The sequence below is a fragment of the Prionailurus bengalensis genome, chromosome A1 (assembly GCF_016509475.1).
Source record: "Prionailurus bengalensis isolate Pbe53 chromosome A1, Fcat_Pben_1.1_paternal_pri, whole genome shotgun sequence".
In the NCBI taxonomy this organism is placed as follows: Eukaryota; Metazoa; Chordata; class Mammalia; order Carnivora; family Felidae; genus Prionailurus; species Prionailurus bengalensis.
Genome location: NC_057343.1, coordinates 80,353,172 through 80,368,570, shown reverse-complemented (window position 1 = coordinate 80,368,570; position 15,399 = coordinate 80,353,172). Strand labels below are relative to the sequence as shown.

At 51.2% G+C, this 15,399-nt stretch overlaps 1 protein-coding gene across 1 annotated transcript in view; it reads left to right on the top strand.

Annotated features, from left to right (window-relative positions):
* The window catches only part of COL4A1 (collagen type IV alpha 1 chain), a 156,634-nt gene that overhangs the window by 99,902 nt on the left and 41,333 nt on the right, over positions 1-15,399 (top strand). The window contains exons 12-21 of the mRNA XM_043575013.1: positions 485-526; positions 1,927-2,013; positions 2,473-2,499; positions 2,653-2,703; positions 3,466-3,510; positions 4,057-4,110; positions 6,182-6,223; positions 7,570-7,654; positions 8,752-8,787; positions 11,578-11,742. Coding sequence (XP_043430948.1) covers positions 485-526; positions 1,927-2,013; positions 2,473-2,499; positions 2,653-2,703; positions 3,466-3,510; positions 4,057-4,110; positions 6,182-6,223; positions 7,570-7,654; positions 8,752-8,787; positions 11,578-11,742 — 634 coding nt within the window. The remainder of the gene's footprint in view (positions 1-484; positions 527-1,926; positions 2,014-2,472; positions 2,500-2,652; positions 2,704-3,465; positions 3,511-4,056; positions 4,111-6,181; positions 6,224-7,569; positions 7,655-8,751; positions 8,788-11,577; positions 11,743-15,399) is intronic.

The window sequence follows — 15,399 nt, the reverse complement described above, 5'->3', positions numbered from 1 at the left end:
GTCTTATTTTATTTTATTTTATTTTATTTTATTTTATTTTATTTTATTTTATTTATTTTTGAGACAGAGAGGAACAGAGCATGAACGGGGTAGGGGCAGAGAGAGAGGGAGACACAGAATCTGAAGCAGGCTCCAGGCTCTGAGCCATCAGCCCAGAGCCCGATGTGGGGCTCGAACTCACGGACTGCGAGATCGTGACCTGAGCTGAAGTTGGACGCTTAACCTACTGAACCACCCAGGCGCCCCTGTAGTCACATTTTAAAAACCTTAAATTAAAAAAAAAGTTTTATAGAATTCTTTTTCAATAATACTTTAAAAGACGTTTTTAGTAGCCACTGAATACAGCAGGACACAACTTTGTGGAAAATGTTATGATACTTCTTGGAAGCAGCTCCTGCCTTGACCCCACCTTATAATTACATTTTGTGTGATTTTGAGCAAAGTGGACAACTCGAATAACAGAAGCCTAATTTTTAATCAACAGGGGCAAATGGGCTTAAGTTTCCAAGGCCCAAAGGGTGACAAGGTGAGTACACGTGGCTCTGGACTGTTGTCACGTTTATTTTTTATTTTTTTTTTAACTTATTTATTTATTTTGAGAGACAGCGGGAGCAGAAGAGAGGGTGAGAGAGAGAATCCCAAGCAGGCTCTGTGCTGTCAGCACAGTGCCTGATGTGGGACTCACACTCACGCCCATGAGATCATGACCCGAGCTGAAATCAAGAGTTGGATGTTCAAGCAACTGAGCCCCCCAGGCGTCCCATGGAGTGTCGTTATGTTTAAAATCACAGTTGTAGGGATGATAGAATTTCAGCCTCTGGACCTCCTCTTGGACCTTCCCAACCGCAGTTCCCCTACTCTGCATGTTCTTGAATTTATTAGTGTTTTCGTTAAAATGCATGGCTAGAAGTCACTGAGGTTTTCTACATGTGGTCTGACCAGCAGAGAATAATACAAGGCCATTCTAGTTCTAGTTCCCTGTGCGTTGAATTCAATCAGAATGTTCCCAGGCAGTGATAAAGCCAGACCCAGACTTTATTATAAAAGAGGCACATTTAGGACTTGGACGTTAGTAGCACAGCTATACTAAACCCTGCAGAAACGGAAGGCCGTCGTACGAGTCGGGAGAGGCAGGGAGGCAGAGACTGGAGCAGGGGAGAAGGGAGGCCAGCGGTGGCTCCCTGATCCTCCAGTGATCTCTCCACCAGTTTCCCTGCGTCAGACTAGCCACATGGGCACCAGCCAAGTGGGGATTCCGGGCCTGTGGCAGCACCTGCCGCGGGGCCCACGTTCTTCTCCATCGGAGCCCAAGTCGGTGTAGAGACCACCACTGGTGGGCGCCAGGTGCACCAGAGGCCTGGGCAGGTCTGCGCTGACCTGCGGCCTCCATGTTTCACCCCAGATTTGGTCCAGTCTTTCCATAAACCTCCGAGGAAGGTGACCCCGCAAATTGAATGTTTTGGATCTCACTCATCGTGCGATGACTGGGATTCTCTGTACTTCTAGTTGCTTCCAGCTGTCCGAGTTCCCGAGGGAGAACATTCCCGATGGTTCCCTTCCTTTTCATGCCCCTAAAGATACGTCCTTTCCTCTCAGGCTGTGTTAGCAGTCTGTGACCCTTCCCTCCGTGCCCTCAAAATGCGGGAGGACAGCCTCTGTGTCCTGCTATGTATGCATGTACCGCAGAAGTGCATGTGCGGTCCTCACGTATGCACGCGTGCAGAGATGTCTCATAGCTGTTCAGGTTCCATTCCTGTTACCTGAGGTAGCGGCTTTCCTGACCCCTGAGAGGTGAGAGTCTCCCGGCTTCGTGTCCTTAATGTCCCATCTTCCTACTGACGCTGAGTTTTGTGCTGAGACGGGGATAGATTAGAACAGAGTATGATTAGCTTTTTGAAAACCAGATGTTCTATTTTGCCTCACCAGGGTGACCAAGGGGTCAGTGGGCCCCCGGGGGTTCCAGGACAAGCTCAGGTTCAAGAAAAAGGAGACTTTGCCACTAAAGGAGAGAAGGTAGGAGATGGACTTTCTTAGGTGAATGCCGGCTTTCGAATTTGGGACAAATTGGAGGGATGCAGAGAAAACAGGTTTATAGATTGTCCGTCCCGCAAAATATGAGCATAGGGGGAGCAGAGGCAGCTGAACTGGGTTGGGGCAAGGCTGAGCTCCACGGGGGGGCTTCTTAGATGCACCAGGTTGAGGCCAGGCTGGGTCTGCAGCAGGGACAGAGGCTGAGGGTGAGGGCGGAGGGTCCCAGCTGCCGTGGATCGAGCATAATGACGTGGTCTTCCTAAAGCCACACCCTTCTGGGAGTTAGGACACGAACACAGGAGACCAAAGAGAATTTCCTTGTTGCCGTATCGGGAAAAGGCATTGTTTTCCTTTTCCATGTTCAGTGTGGTGCGTCAAAATCAATACAACCGTTATTCCTGATGGCTCACTCTCTTGCTCTCTCTTTAAAACTTCTTTTAGGGTCAGAAAGGTGAACCTGGATTTCAGGTAAGGCCCACATTCCTATTTGTTTATCATCATTTTGTGGGAACGTTCACGACGTGTTGGGTTGAAGTTATGAATTTCTTCACCTTCAGTATAATATCGACTCAATTTAATATTTTACTTAAATGTCCTAATGAATCTTTCTGTTCTTTCAAGGGAATGCCAGGGGTTGGAGAGAAAGGGGAGCCCGGAAAGCCAGGGCCCCGAGTAAGTGCCTCCCAAGTCCTTCTGTTCCTGACTGTAAACTCATGTAAACCCTTTCCTAGAATCCCAGACTTACAGAAACACAAGTGGAAGAGGTCTGTCCTCTCCGGAAGGCTTTCTCGAAGCCCTTGTAGCAGGAAGGATGAGGCCACCTCCACCTGAAAATCCCCCCGGCAAGGCTGAGGCCTCCCACCGCAGAGAGCTGGGGCTGGGGGGCTCTCTGGACAGCCACCCGCCTGCTGGCTTCTCACTGAAAGCCCCCGGTCCTCTTGCTCAGAGTGCTGGGTGCTCTTTTTGGCTGCCTCCTGAGCCTGCTCGGGGCTCCGCCCGGAGCCCAGACTGCATGGCCTAGACGGGAGGTGTTCCGATGTTTCCCACCCCTGAATCCTGGGGACAAGAGACCCACCCGCTTGTAGCGGCCTGAGCCCGTCCTGTTCCTACCCTGAAAATGATGCGTGCAGACCCCCATAAAACGAGTCCTCTGCCTACCTGCCACCGGCCCCTTGCCATTCAGAAAACCTCTCTGCTGTTAGCTCTGTCGCCAAATGTAATGGTTATCTTGGGAGATTTGGGGCTACTCCAGCTCCGTTTTCTAAAAACTGGAAAGTCCTCTTTGGCTGTCACTCCACAGTTATTCTCTGTATACCGCATTACTCGTTAGTGTGGTGTGGGCAGCTAGCTCACGTAGGGGTTCAGAGCCTTGGTGTTAGAGCGTATTTATTGTTATTTTTATGAAATTCTAATGTCTAAATCTTTATTGTACAGGGAAAACCTGGCAAAGATGGCGAAAAAGGAGAAAAAGGGAGTCCAGTAAGCATTTCTCTGTAATTTTCTTTCTTTCTTTCTTTCGAAAGGGAAAGACTTTTTTTTATTTAAGAAAAATTTTTTTTTTGATGTATTTTTGAGAGAGAGAGAGAGACAGAGTGTGAGCTGGGGAGGGTCACAGAGAGAGAGATACAGAATCTGAAGCAGGCTCCAGGCTCCGAGCTGTCAGCACAGGGCTCAAACTCACAAACCGTGAGATCATGACCTGAGCTGAAGTCGGATGCCCAACTGACTGAGCCACCCAGACGCCCCGAGGGTGTTTATTTATTTTTGAGACAGAGAGGCAGAGCACAAGGGGGGAGAGGCAGAGAGAAAGGGAGTCACAGAATCCGAAGCAGGCTCCAGGCTCTGAACTGTCAGCACAGAGCCCGACTCAGGGCTGGAACCCACAAACTGCGAGATCATGACCTTAGCTGAAGCCAGACGCCTAACAGCCTGAGCTCCCCAGGTGCCCCCGTATTTCTCTGTAATTCTTAAGAACAAACTGTTGCCCTTGTTTGCTGATTACTGTTCTCCCATGTTTCACTTCAGGGCTTCCCAGGTGACGCAGGGTACCCAGGACTCCCCGGACGAGAAGGTTTCAAGGTAAGTGGTGACACTACTTGGAGCTTTACCTTATTTTGTAGTTCAGCCCAGAAGTTGTTCGTAGTGTAAAGGACTGTGGACTCAAATAATAAAAAATATTTACCTTCCCTACGAGCAAATCACAACTTCATTTTGTGGTTTTATTTGTGCGTGTGATTTGAAAAAATTAAAAAAAAATTTTATTCAAAAATTTTTATTTCTTTCTTTCTTTAAGGTTTATTTATTTTGACAGAGAGAGTGTGAGTGGAGGAAGGGCAGAGAGGGATAGGGAGAGAGAGAATCCCAAGCAGGCTCTGAGCTGTCAGCACAGAGCCCGACGTGGGGCTCCAACCCATGAGCCATGAGATCATGACCTGGGCCAAAGTCAGGTGCTCAATGGATCAAGCCACCCAGGCACCCCTGCGTATGATTCTTTTTAAAAGAACATAAAATGTTCCACTCATTCAAGTTTTTATGCCTTATTTTTGGTAATAGATGAATTTTATCTGGATACAAAACAGCTGAAAAGGCAGAGAGAGTGAAGAAAAGAAGGCTTATCTGATGGTTCTGTTCCCCTCTCAGAAACGGAGTGCACCATTGCCCCATGTATCCACACGCACACACCCTGTAAAACCATGCCGTGTGTGTGCACAATTGCTCTGTGCGTACACACACGTACACCCTGTAAAATAGTAATGTGTGACGCCTCTTGGCCTCCTTGCTTAGTGATACGACGCCGGTGAGGATGTCTGCACGCGCGGCCACGTGGGAATGTACTCTGTGCCCAGGCCTTCTGCATGGCATCTGGGTCACACCCACGTGGGGATGGGTACAAGTATCTGTGCTCACTTGTCTGCTCGTTTCCATGTCACAGATTGCTACAAGTGTAATTTGGGGGGGGGGGGTCAATGTTTACACTCTTTTTTGAAAGTTTTGCCACAGGCCACCAAAGTGCCCCTGGAAAAGAGCAGCCATCTGTCTGGGGCCCTTTTTTGGTTTTTTTTGGCAACTGCTTGTTATCAAACCTTAAAAAATATTTGTCAGTGTGGTAGGCAGAAAACTAGATAACATAAATCTCTGCTGAAGTAAGAAGTAGTTTGGAAATATTTCTAGTGGTGACTCATAGACCAGGGAGCAGACCTCACGGTTCATTCATGAAAGCCAAGGAAAAGGGAAGTAAAGGAAAAATCCTTTACTGATACTGTAACTTTTTAAAAAAAAAGTCAAATCTTGTAGATTTTAAAAGGTAAATCCGTTTAGAATATATTAGCTAAGATATTTTTTAAGTCCCAAAGATGTTTCTAAAGCCTCTTCTCATATTCAGATAAGAAAAATCAAAATATTGAATTCTGGTTTACTCCTACGTTTATTGCCTTGGTTGAAAGGGGAAAACTACATTAAGGGACTATGTGCAGATCTTAGGACTTTTAAAGATACTATTATGATGGCTTACATAAAAACATTAGATATAACAGGATTAATTTTGTTGAGTTTGTCGTCTTATATGAATGAAATTAAGCCTCAGAGTGACCAGAATTTATCCCCCCCCCTAACGTTTTCAGATAATGCTGGGTTTTAAGGAGAGAGGCGAAACCATAAATACCCTTTTACAAGGACTCCGAGGCAGCCTTGGACATCCTTTCACCTAAAAATCTCTAATAAAATGATTTCTTTAAGAAAATACATTGAGAAATCAAAAGCTTCCATTGCATTTCATTTTATTGAAAGACCACCACATTCTGACTCAACTCACGGATGGCTCTCTGCAAGTTGTCCAAGGGAGCGTGCAACCAACCAAACACAGCAAACGTTGTGAGCGCCTTCGTCCTGTTAATAATTGCGCTCCCGGTTATGATTTGTAGAAATCCTTATTTCCACGCGGCACGCTGCACAAAGCAGAGTGAAGTGCATTCGTGTTTGTTATGACAGGTCCGGAGCACTTGAAGGTCCGTCCTCACAGTGAGGAAAATAATTTTAGTGTAAGTGGGCACAGTCTTTATTTTTCCAGGAAAAAAGAAAAAAGAAGTTGAACACTGCTTTCTGCAAGACAATCCATATCGTCAGAAAAAGCCACGTATTTTTTCTTTTGTAGGGAGACAAAGGTGAAGCAGGTCCCCCAGGCCCACCTGGAATCGTGAGTAAAAATAATGTCTGGTCGTCTGTGTGGGCGTTTGACAGTGAAGAGAAGGGGGTTGGGGCCACGGCATTCCTGCACTTACATTTGTATATAAAGAGGGTGCTTAGTATTGAAAAGAATAAACTTATACTTTGTATTGCGTGGAGTTGGGCACTTACATTTTATTATATTTGGATCATTTCCACATCCCCTTGGCCACGGAGAATGGAGAGATTTGCCCGTGGATAATGATACGAGCAAAACCATTTGAAACTGGCCTGTTAGGCAAAGTGTGAAGAGAAACAGGTCGCCCATAATCTGTCTGGAGCACAAGAGTTTTTGTGTCTGCAAAGAACATTTTACCTCTAGTCCACGGGCATAGCTGTACCCGCCTGCGCTCAGTGCGTGCAGCGTCTTTTTGTTTTTAACAGTGAGCGTTCTTCATGTTTGCAAGTTCTCTGGGAACGACCGTTTTCAGTATCCTTCCAGAGAGCCGTGCTGTCGCTGGCTTAACCCGTTTTGTCCCCCCCAGTCTTCTTTGGAACGATGAAAATGTTCCCATTGCTTCGTTTGCTGCAGGTGGCGGGGTGCCCAGTGCTCGCACATGTCTGCGTGTCCGCACGGCACTCAGGGACTTCTCCTTAGGGGGCGTTTCCTGGACTGGGGTCCCTGCGGCAGAGTACGGACCCCCCCGACTGCCGTTCACACCGCCACACAGGCTTGGGGTTCCCCTTTCCATACCTGTGATCAGGCAGCCACCTTCGAGTGGCCCGTGTGTAGCCTCATCGGCGGATTTTAATCTGTTCATTTCGTCACTACCAAATTCTATTTTAAGGGAAATATGCAATATTTGAGCTTGCCATTTCCCTTGAATGTCTGTGATTTAGAAATGGGGTGACCTAGTTCACTCCCTTGTCATGAGGCTGATGGTGTCGGCCTGTGTCCCTAGGCCCTCGAGGACGTCCCCGCTGTGGTCCAGTGAAGTCTGCCTGTGCTGTTCCACACTGCCCGGGAAAATCTAATAGCCCTCTTTAAAGTAGACTCTTCGTTTTATGGCTTGTCGGGACATTTAGAAATTCCAAACCCGAACCTCAGAATTAGTGTTTCTCTAACCTCACCTCCCTGGCAAAGCTCCCACCGGGCCAATCCTATTACAGGGGGCAGAGGGTCTGCCAGGAGGGCCCAGCGGAATGTCCGTTTTTTGTGTTGTCTTGACTGTCCCCTCCCTCCCCTTCCCCCACGGCTGTTTCTTTACTTCCACCTTTCCTGAAATCTCTGGAAGATGTTAGTTTTCTCTCTGCTCTTCTGTGATGCGCACCACCAGCTGCCCCCACACACCTCGGTCTCTTCTCTTCTGCCCCCAGGTGATCGGCACGGGACCCTTGGGAGAAAAAGGAGAGCGGGGGTACCCAGGGTCTCCAGGGTTGAGAGGAGAGCCAGGCCCCAAAGGTCAGTTCCTGTTTCTCCTCCGTCCTCCTTCCTCCTCCTCTGTCCCTCCCTCCCTCCTCCTTCTTACCTCCGCCTCCCCCTTTCCTCCCTGTGCCCTTCCTCCTGCCCCTCCTTCCTACCTCCCCCTCCTCCCCCCACTCTGTCCCTCCCTCCCTCTTCCTCCTTACCTCCCCCTCCCCCTTTTCTCTCTCTCCCCTCCCTCCCCTTCCTTCCTACCTCCCCCTCCTCCCCCCTCCTCTGTCCCTCCCCCTCCCCCTTTCCTCCCTCTCCCCTCCCTCCTCCTTCCTTCCTACCTCCCCCTCCTCCCTCCACTCTGTCCCTCCCTCCCTCTTCCTCCTTACCTCCCCCTCCCCCTTTTCTCTCTCTCCCCTCCCTCCCCTTCCTTCCTACCTCCCCCTCCTCCCCCCTCCTCTGTCCCTCCCCCTCCCCCTTTCCTCCCTCTCCCCTCCCTCCCCTTCCTTCCTACCTCCCCCTCCTCCCCCCACTCTGTCCCTCCCTCCCTCTTCCTCCTTACCTCCCCCTCCCCCTTTCCTCCCTCTCCCCTCCCTCCCCTTCCTTCCTACCTCCCCCTCCTCCCCCCTCCTCTGTCCCTCCCCCTCCCCCTTTCCTCCCTCTCCCCTCCCTCCCCTTCCTTCCTACCTCCCTCTCCTCCCCCCTCCTCTGTCCCTCCCCCTCCCCCTTTCCTCCCTCTCCCCTCCCTCCTCCTTCCTTCCTACCTCCCCCTCCAACCCCCTCCTCTGCCCCTCCCTCCCTCCCTCCTCCTTCTTACCTCCCCCTTCCCTTTTCCTCCCTTTTTCCTCCCTCCCTCCTCCTTCCTCATCCCTTCTGTCTTTTTCTCCTTTACCTTTCCTCCATTTTCAACCCTACACGCTCCCATTTTGGTGACACTGACAGGCCTTGCACGACCGCGTGGTGACAGACCTGCTCAGGTCTGTCCTTTGTCCTGGTGCCAGGTCCCCCAGAGCCCATCTCTGCCTGTCTTGGTGGGGCCAGGGGCGCTGTGTTTCCCCCAACGCTCTTCCCTGGTGCCCGGCCCAGGGCCTTGTGGGCACAGATGCTCGGGCTCGGGGTGTCTGACTCTCCCCTTCTCTTTCAAGGTTTCCCAGGATTACAAGGCCAGCCAGGCCCTCCAGGTGAGTATCCTTGGCCGCTTGTTTCAGATAACTGTACAACGTCTGTGTGCTTCATGTCTGGAACATGTTTGTTGTGTATGCCAGGGTCTGCCAGAAACGGCTGGCGATTTTGTGCATGTTTTTCTAGTTATGACAGCAAGGTGTGTGCACAGCTCTGGTCCTTTACTTTGTAAGTCACAGGCGGCCCTGCGGGTGTGTGCTCCTGGGGGTTCTCATGCCTTCTCAAGTCCCATAGTTCTCTCCCTGGTTTGGACCGGCCTCCTGCCCCCGCCGACCCCCAGGCTCCTTCCCTCCACCCACACCCCGTCCACTCAGGTCCCCAGTGTCTGGCAGGCCCCGCCCCCCCCCCCCGCCTCACTCACCCCTGCCCAAGGATGCAGATCCTGTGTGTGGCAGGCCCCTTCACGCCCCCCAGCCTCATTGCCCCCCCACCCCAGATGCAGGTCTGCAGCGTCTGGCAGACCCTTCAGCATCGGTTCCCACAGTCCCTGTCTCTGGGGTGACTTTGTTTCTCCCTTGGGACTAGAATCAGGGCTGAAGCCTCCCTTACTGATCTGAGCACCTCTTCTCTGTGGAATCCCACAGCTCTTGCTTGAACTTGGTGTGTGATTGCATCACACCTGCTGCTTAGCTAGTGTTGGATCCTGTGTGTGTGTGTGCATGTGAACATGTACGTGTGTGTGCATATGAGCATGTATGTGTGTATGCATATGAGCGTGTGTGCATGTGAACATGTGTGTGTGCATGTGAGCATGTGTGTATGCATGTGAATGTGAGTGCATGTGAGCGTGTGTGCATGTGAGCATGTGTGTCAACATGCGTGCATGTGAGCGTGTATGTGTGTGTGCATGTGAGCATGTGTGTATGCATGTGAGTGTGGGTGCATGTGAGCGTGTGTGCATGTGAGCATGTGTGTGAGCATGTGTGTGTGCTCGTGAGCATGTATGTGTGTGTGCTCGTGAGCATGTGTGTATGCATGTGAGCATGTGTGCACATGAGCATGTATGTGTGTGTGTGTGTGTGTGCGCAGGTGAGCATGTGTGTATGTGTGTGAGTGTGTGCATGTGAGCATGTGTGCATGTGAGCATGTGTGTCAACATGCGTGCATGTGAGCGTGTATGTGTGTGTGCATGTGAGCATGTGTGTATGCATGTGAGTGTGGGTGCATGTGAGCGTGTGTGCATGTGAGCATGTGTGTGAGCATGTGTGTGTGTGCTCGTGAGCATGTATGTGTGTGTGCTCGTGAGCATGTGTGTATGCATGTGAGCATGTGTGCACATGAGCATGTATGTGTGTGTGTGTGTGTGTGCAGGTGAGCATGTGTGTATGTGTGTGAGTGTGTGCATGTGAGCATGTGTGTAAGCATGTGTGCGTGTGCATGTGCACATGGGAGTGTGTGCATGTCTGTGCACGTGCGTGTGTACGTGCTCTCCCAGTCCCTGGAGTGGGTCATACAGGCTGCGAGGGAAACCCACATGTGCCCTAGAATCGATACCACAGCCAAGCGCCTGGAATCCTTACATCTTTGGTTTTGTTTTTTATTTATTTTTGTGTTTGATTCTCTTTTGCTTATATTTTGCTTTCCCCTTTCTGACAGCGCTTTGGCTATAATGTCCCCCAAGCTCCTTCCTTGTCTCTGGAACAGACTGTACCCCAAGTCCATCCCGCATTGAGGATTTGCCTCAGCCATTCTCAGGCAGGGCCTTCTCTGCCCGCTTTCCTGCTTTCCAGCAGAGCTTTTGGGTCGGCCTCTAAAATCACCCCATGTCTGTTTCCACCCACTTTCTTCCATGTGCTTAGGAACCATGCTGGGGCTTCTGTGTCCTCGTGAGCCTGTCACTTCCTGTCTCCCCTGGCATTCACCACATTTACTTTCCAAAACCATTCATCTGCCCGACTGTCTCCTAACTGACGGTGTTGGGAAAGGTCTTTGAAACTGCTCTGGCCTCATCTGCTCTCCCCTGGTTGGAGCCCTGCTGCGGGCCCAGAGCCCCACCCCCCAGGCCGCGGGGTCCCCTTCTGGGTCTGCAGCCCAAGCCCCAGGGACCGCCTTCGGTTCTTGCTGCACTGAAGAGTGGGTTTGTCATGGATGGCTGCAGTTCCGCTCCTGGGACCTGTCATCCCTCGTATCCCTCGTGTCTGCGCTGCTCTGCTCTTGGTTGAAGGCTGTGTGACAGTCCTGCCTCTGCCCTTGGCTGTCAGTCCCCCACCTCGAGGCCAGGGTAGAGCAGCCCCTGAGCTGGTGTTCTGCCGGCTCTTCTTGGTGCGCATCCCAGGGGCCCTGTCATCTTGTCCTGTAACATTTACAGCAGCCGAACTCGGCTTTCACGTTCACGCCTGACCTCAGGCTCCACCAGACCACCTTATTTGTCTTAACTTTTTGGCTGTTCCGTGTAGATTGCCGACGCAGTTCCCGTCCCCTAGGCCTCCTGTCCCACTTCTGCTTTTGTTCGGTGACATTTTTATGCCTTATCCTCTACGTGGAAATAGAATTGAGCCCCAACAGCCTTTTCATTCATGCAGTGGGAATACTATTTGCACCAAGAGAAACTCACAGGTTTTTCGCGTCTGTGTGCTAAGTCCTTTTCCTTAAAGCTAACTTGTAGGAGGCATTTGCCTGGCAACCTTCATGTGGTGGGAGGCCTGAAAATTTAGCTCGTTTTTACTTACCTAGAGCAGTTCCCCTCTTGGTGATGGGGACACCTTGTTTTACCCTGAACCGAGTTAGGAAAATTTGTGTGGCAGACGCTGAGCTCACACGATGATGGTGACATTTTGCTCTGGTTTCAGGCTTCCCGGTACCAGAGCTGGCAGGTGCTCCTGGCTTTCCCGGTGAAAGAGGGCAGAAAGGTGACCAAGGGTTTCCAGGCACGTCTTTGCCGGGACCAAGTGGAAGGGACGGGCTCCCGGGTCCCCCCGGGCCTCCTGGGCCCCCTGGACAGCCAGGTCACACAAGTAAGTTCTTTCCAGGACAGTTCACGTGTGTCTGGTGTGGGACGGGTGCCGGGCAGAGCTGCCTGGGTGTTGCGGGGAGGGGGGGCTGCGCTCCAGGGTTCTAGTGGGATACAGAAGGCCGGGCGTCCCAGGCTTTGTGAGTGATTTGTGTCCCACTTAGCATCTTTGCAATGCTAGTCATGCTACGGGATGGAACTATAAAACAGTAACCCTGGTCAGAGGAATGAGAAACATACCAGCCAGTTCTGAGGCTCTGGGCATCGAAATGAAAAGGCAAGGCAGCGGAAAACGGGACGCATTCCTGTTTATCCAGAGACACAGATTAGCACTAAGACACGCGCGCGAGAACAAAGAGGGGTCTGCAGGGGATGGAACGCACGACTTCTAAGTCGAATGGTACTTTGTGTGGATGTTTCCCGCATCAGCTCACTGTCAGAGCTGAGCACGGGATGTTAAACTCTTGATTCAGTAAATGGGGTCCTGGGGCCCCAGAGTGACACCAACGCAGAATGTAAGACTTCAGAGGAGTTAACTCCAGCGGGAATATGTGAGATTCTCATAAGCAGCACGTGCACCTCGAGCACTGGAGACCCTGGTCTTCTGTGGGGCTGACGCAAGGGGGAGGGGGGGCCATGGCTGCAAGTACCAGGCGGCTTATTTGCCAGAATTCAAACACGTCTTTTTTTTTTTTTTTTAAATTTTTTTTTTCAACGTTTATTTATTTTTGGGACAGAGAGAGACAGAGCGTGAACGGGGGAGGGGCAGAGAGAGAGGGAGACACAGAATCTGAAACAGGCTCCAGGCTCTGAGCCATCAGCCCAGAGCCCGACGTGGGGCTCGAACTCACGGACCGTGAGATTGTGACCTGGCTGAAGTCGGACGCTCAACCGACTGTGCCACCCAGGCGCCCCAAACACGTCTTTAAGAAAGGGAGTTCTCTTGGGCGAGGCTCCATACGGAGGCCAGATAGGAACTGGAGGGAACAGTTGATTCCAGGTGTGAAGCCTTTACTGGGAAAGGATCAGCATGAATTTTCTTTGTTAAGGTGCCCAGGGCGGGGGTGGGTCTGTGACTTCGCAGGGATGCCCCCCCTTTTTCCCACGGATCTGGGAAAGGTGGAGAATGAAGATGATAGTGAAGTCCTATGACATTCAGCCCCGAGTCACTTTCTCTCCATGTGTCTGAGAGGGTTGTGAGTGGCCAAGGGGCCTTCAGGGTCACAGGTTTACTCAACAGGTACCCCAGGCACTGTCACAGTCCTGCCCTCCTGGACGTGTATCCCGTGGGGGAGTGGAAGCCAAGTGAATTATGTGGTCTGCGGGAGTGACAGGTGCGGGCTAAACACGAGCAGCGAAGGGACCGCCAAGTTCTGGGTGAGGGTGCTTCGGGTCATGGGCCTAATTTAAGTGGAGTGAGAGGCAAAAATTGAAGGGGATGAGGCATGCAACCGTGGGGAAATCTGGGAGAACTTTTTTCGATACGTGTAATTTTTTTTCAGTACCAAAATAAGAACAAATTTCATGTAAAAACATGACCTTCCCACTGCTGTTAGTTGAGGAGGATGCGTCAGCTGAGTGCAGTGTGACATCTGCCATCCCCATGCCATGTTGTCCCATTTTGTTTATGTTAATTAAGTAATTCATCTGCATAACTTTGGGTTTTTTTTTTAACACTTATTTTATTTTTGAGAGAGAAAGACAGAGCGTGAGTGGGGAGGGGCAGAGAGAGAGAGAGAGAGACAGAATCCGAAGCAGCTCCAGTCTCCGAGCTGTCGGCACAGAGCCCATCATGAGGCTCGAACCCACAAACCGTGAGATCATGACCTGAGCTGAAGTTGGGCGCTTGACCGACTGAGCCACCCAGGCGCCCCTTAAGTGATTCATCTATAAATGAGATTTTTGTTCAGTTGCACAGTGTATGTTAAAGAGGCGATGTCTTAAGATGAATTGCCCCCTGGGGGCCTGTCAGTAGCTCCTCAGCACAAGGCAGAGGTCTCTGCACCGCCCTGCCCTGTGCTCACCTGTGCCCACCGAGCAGTAACAGTCCGGTCTGGACTTGCGTCTTAGAACCGCTCAGAAATCACCACCATGTTCTTGCTTTAGACTTGAGGTTATTAAAAAAAAATTCTTTTTAGTGTTTATACTTGAGAGAGATGGAGCATGAGCGGGGTAGGGGCAGAGAGAGAGGGGGACACAGAATCCAAAGCAGGGTCCAGGCTCCAAGCTGTCAGCACATAGCCCTATGTGGGGCTCGAGCCCATGAACCGCGAGATCACAACCTGCGCCGAAGTCAGAAGCTTAATGGACTGAGCCAACCCAGGCGCCCCATCTTCAAGTTGTTTTAAATTGATTTTCACAAGGATGTAAAGTTGCTTTCTTACGGGTGTGAGGGATTCTGCCTCAGATGAGGCTGGCCGGAGATGCGTTCTGGAAAAGGAAAGAAGTGAGTGATCAAATGTCTGCCCGTGTCCATGTGCCTGCAGTTGTAGGATCAGGGAGCTCACACTCCCCGGTGCTCACACAGCCTGGCGGTGCTGGCTCCTCACGGTCAGATAGTGTAGGGGCTGCTCTTGGAAGCATAAAAATGACACGACTTTGTTCAAGAGCGGGAAGGGCCCAGCAGCCATGGGCGGACCCTGGGACAGAGCAATCGCCACCTCAGGGCTCCTTACCGCCAGCGCTGTACCTCCAGGAGCCCCCCGGGAAGACATAAACCCCGAACCCACAGACAAAGCAAGAACTCTCTCTGTCTCCCTGGGACTGGAGTTTGCACACACTTGAAACAACCGGTCTCTTCTGAGCTCTGAAGGAAGTCATCAAGCAGGAAGGTTCGGGCCCTCTGTCCGGCCTTCTGTTTGGGAGAGCAAACCCACCGTTGCCCGTCTGGTGCCTTGTGCCCTGGAGAGAGCCGGGCTGGGGGGCAGGAAGGTGATTCTGGCTGCTTCGTTCAAGTCAGGGTGTGGGGACGGGGCGTTAGGTGAGGGGCACGGCCTCTCTGCTGGCCGTCTCCCCTCCTGCTCGGACGCAGCTCGCTCACCAGGCTCCAGTCTGCAGTGAGGACCCGAGCGCCCAAGGGGGAGCCCTGGGGTGAATTGTTGGCTCTGTCGTTCTTCTTCCAAGATACTGGACGAGGAGACGTGAACTCTATCACCGCGTGTCTGAGCTACGAAGCAGTGCTTTTTCTAGCAGAACCCCCGACAGATGGTGTTTCCACGAGTGCAGTTTGTTTTCATGCCTCTTTACGTGCGTGGTGCTCAGAATTGGTTAGAAGCGTGTCCCCATGGACAGCCTGCATCTCTGAAACAATGATGACTTTGCTGTAAATTTGCTGAGGAAAAGAAAAAATAATAAAGTTCTTCAAGTCTCGGCTTTCAGTTCGCAGATGTACGGCCTCGCTTTTCTGGGCTAGTTTTTCAATCTGTAGAATAAGGACCCAGGTGTGTACCTTACAAGGTGAAAACGAAGGAAGGTACAGGACAGGGCTGATGAACTGAGAGGTGCTTTAGGATCGTAAAATCGATGTTTTAGCAGTGACGGTGTTGAGAGGTTGGATGGGTGCTGTGTGGGCCTGTGTTCAAATTAACTTTCCAGGATCGCTTTAAGGCAAGCTGAAGCTGAATTTCCGGCACGAACCAAATAGCCTGATGTACTTTGGTAT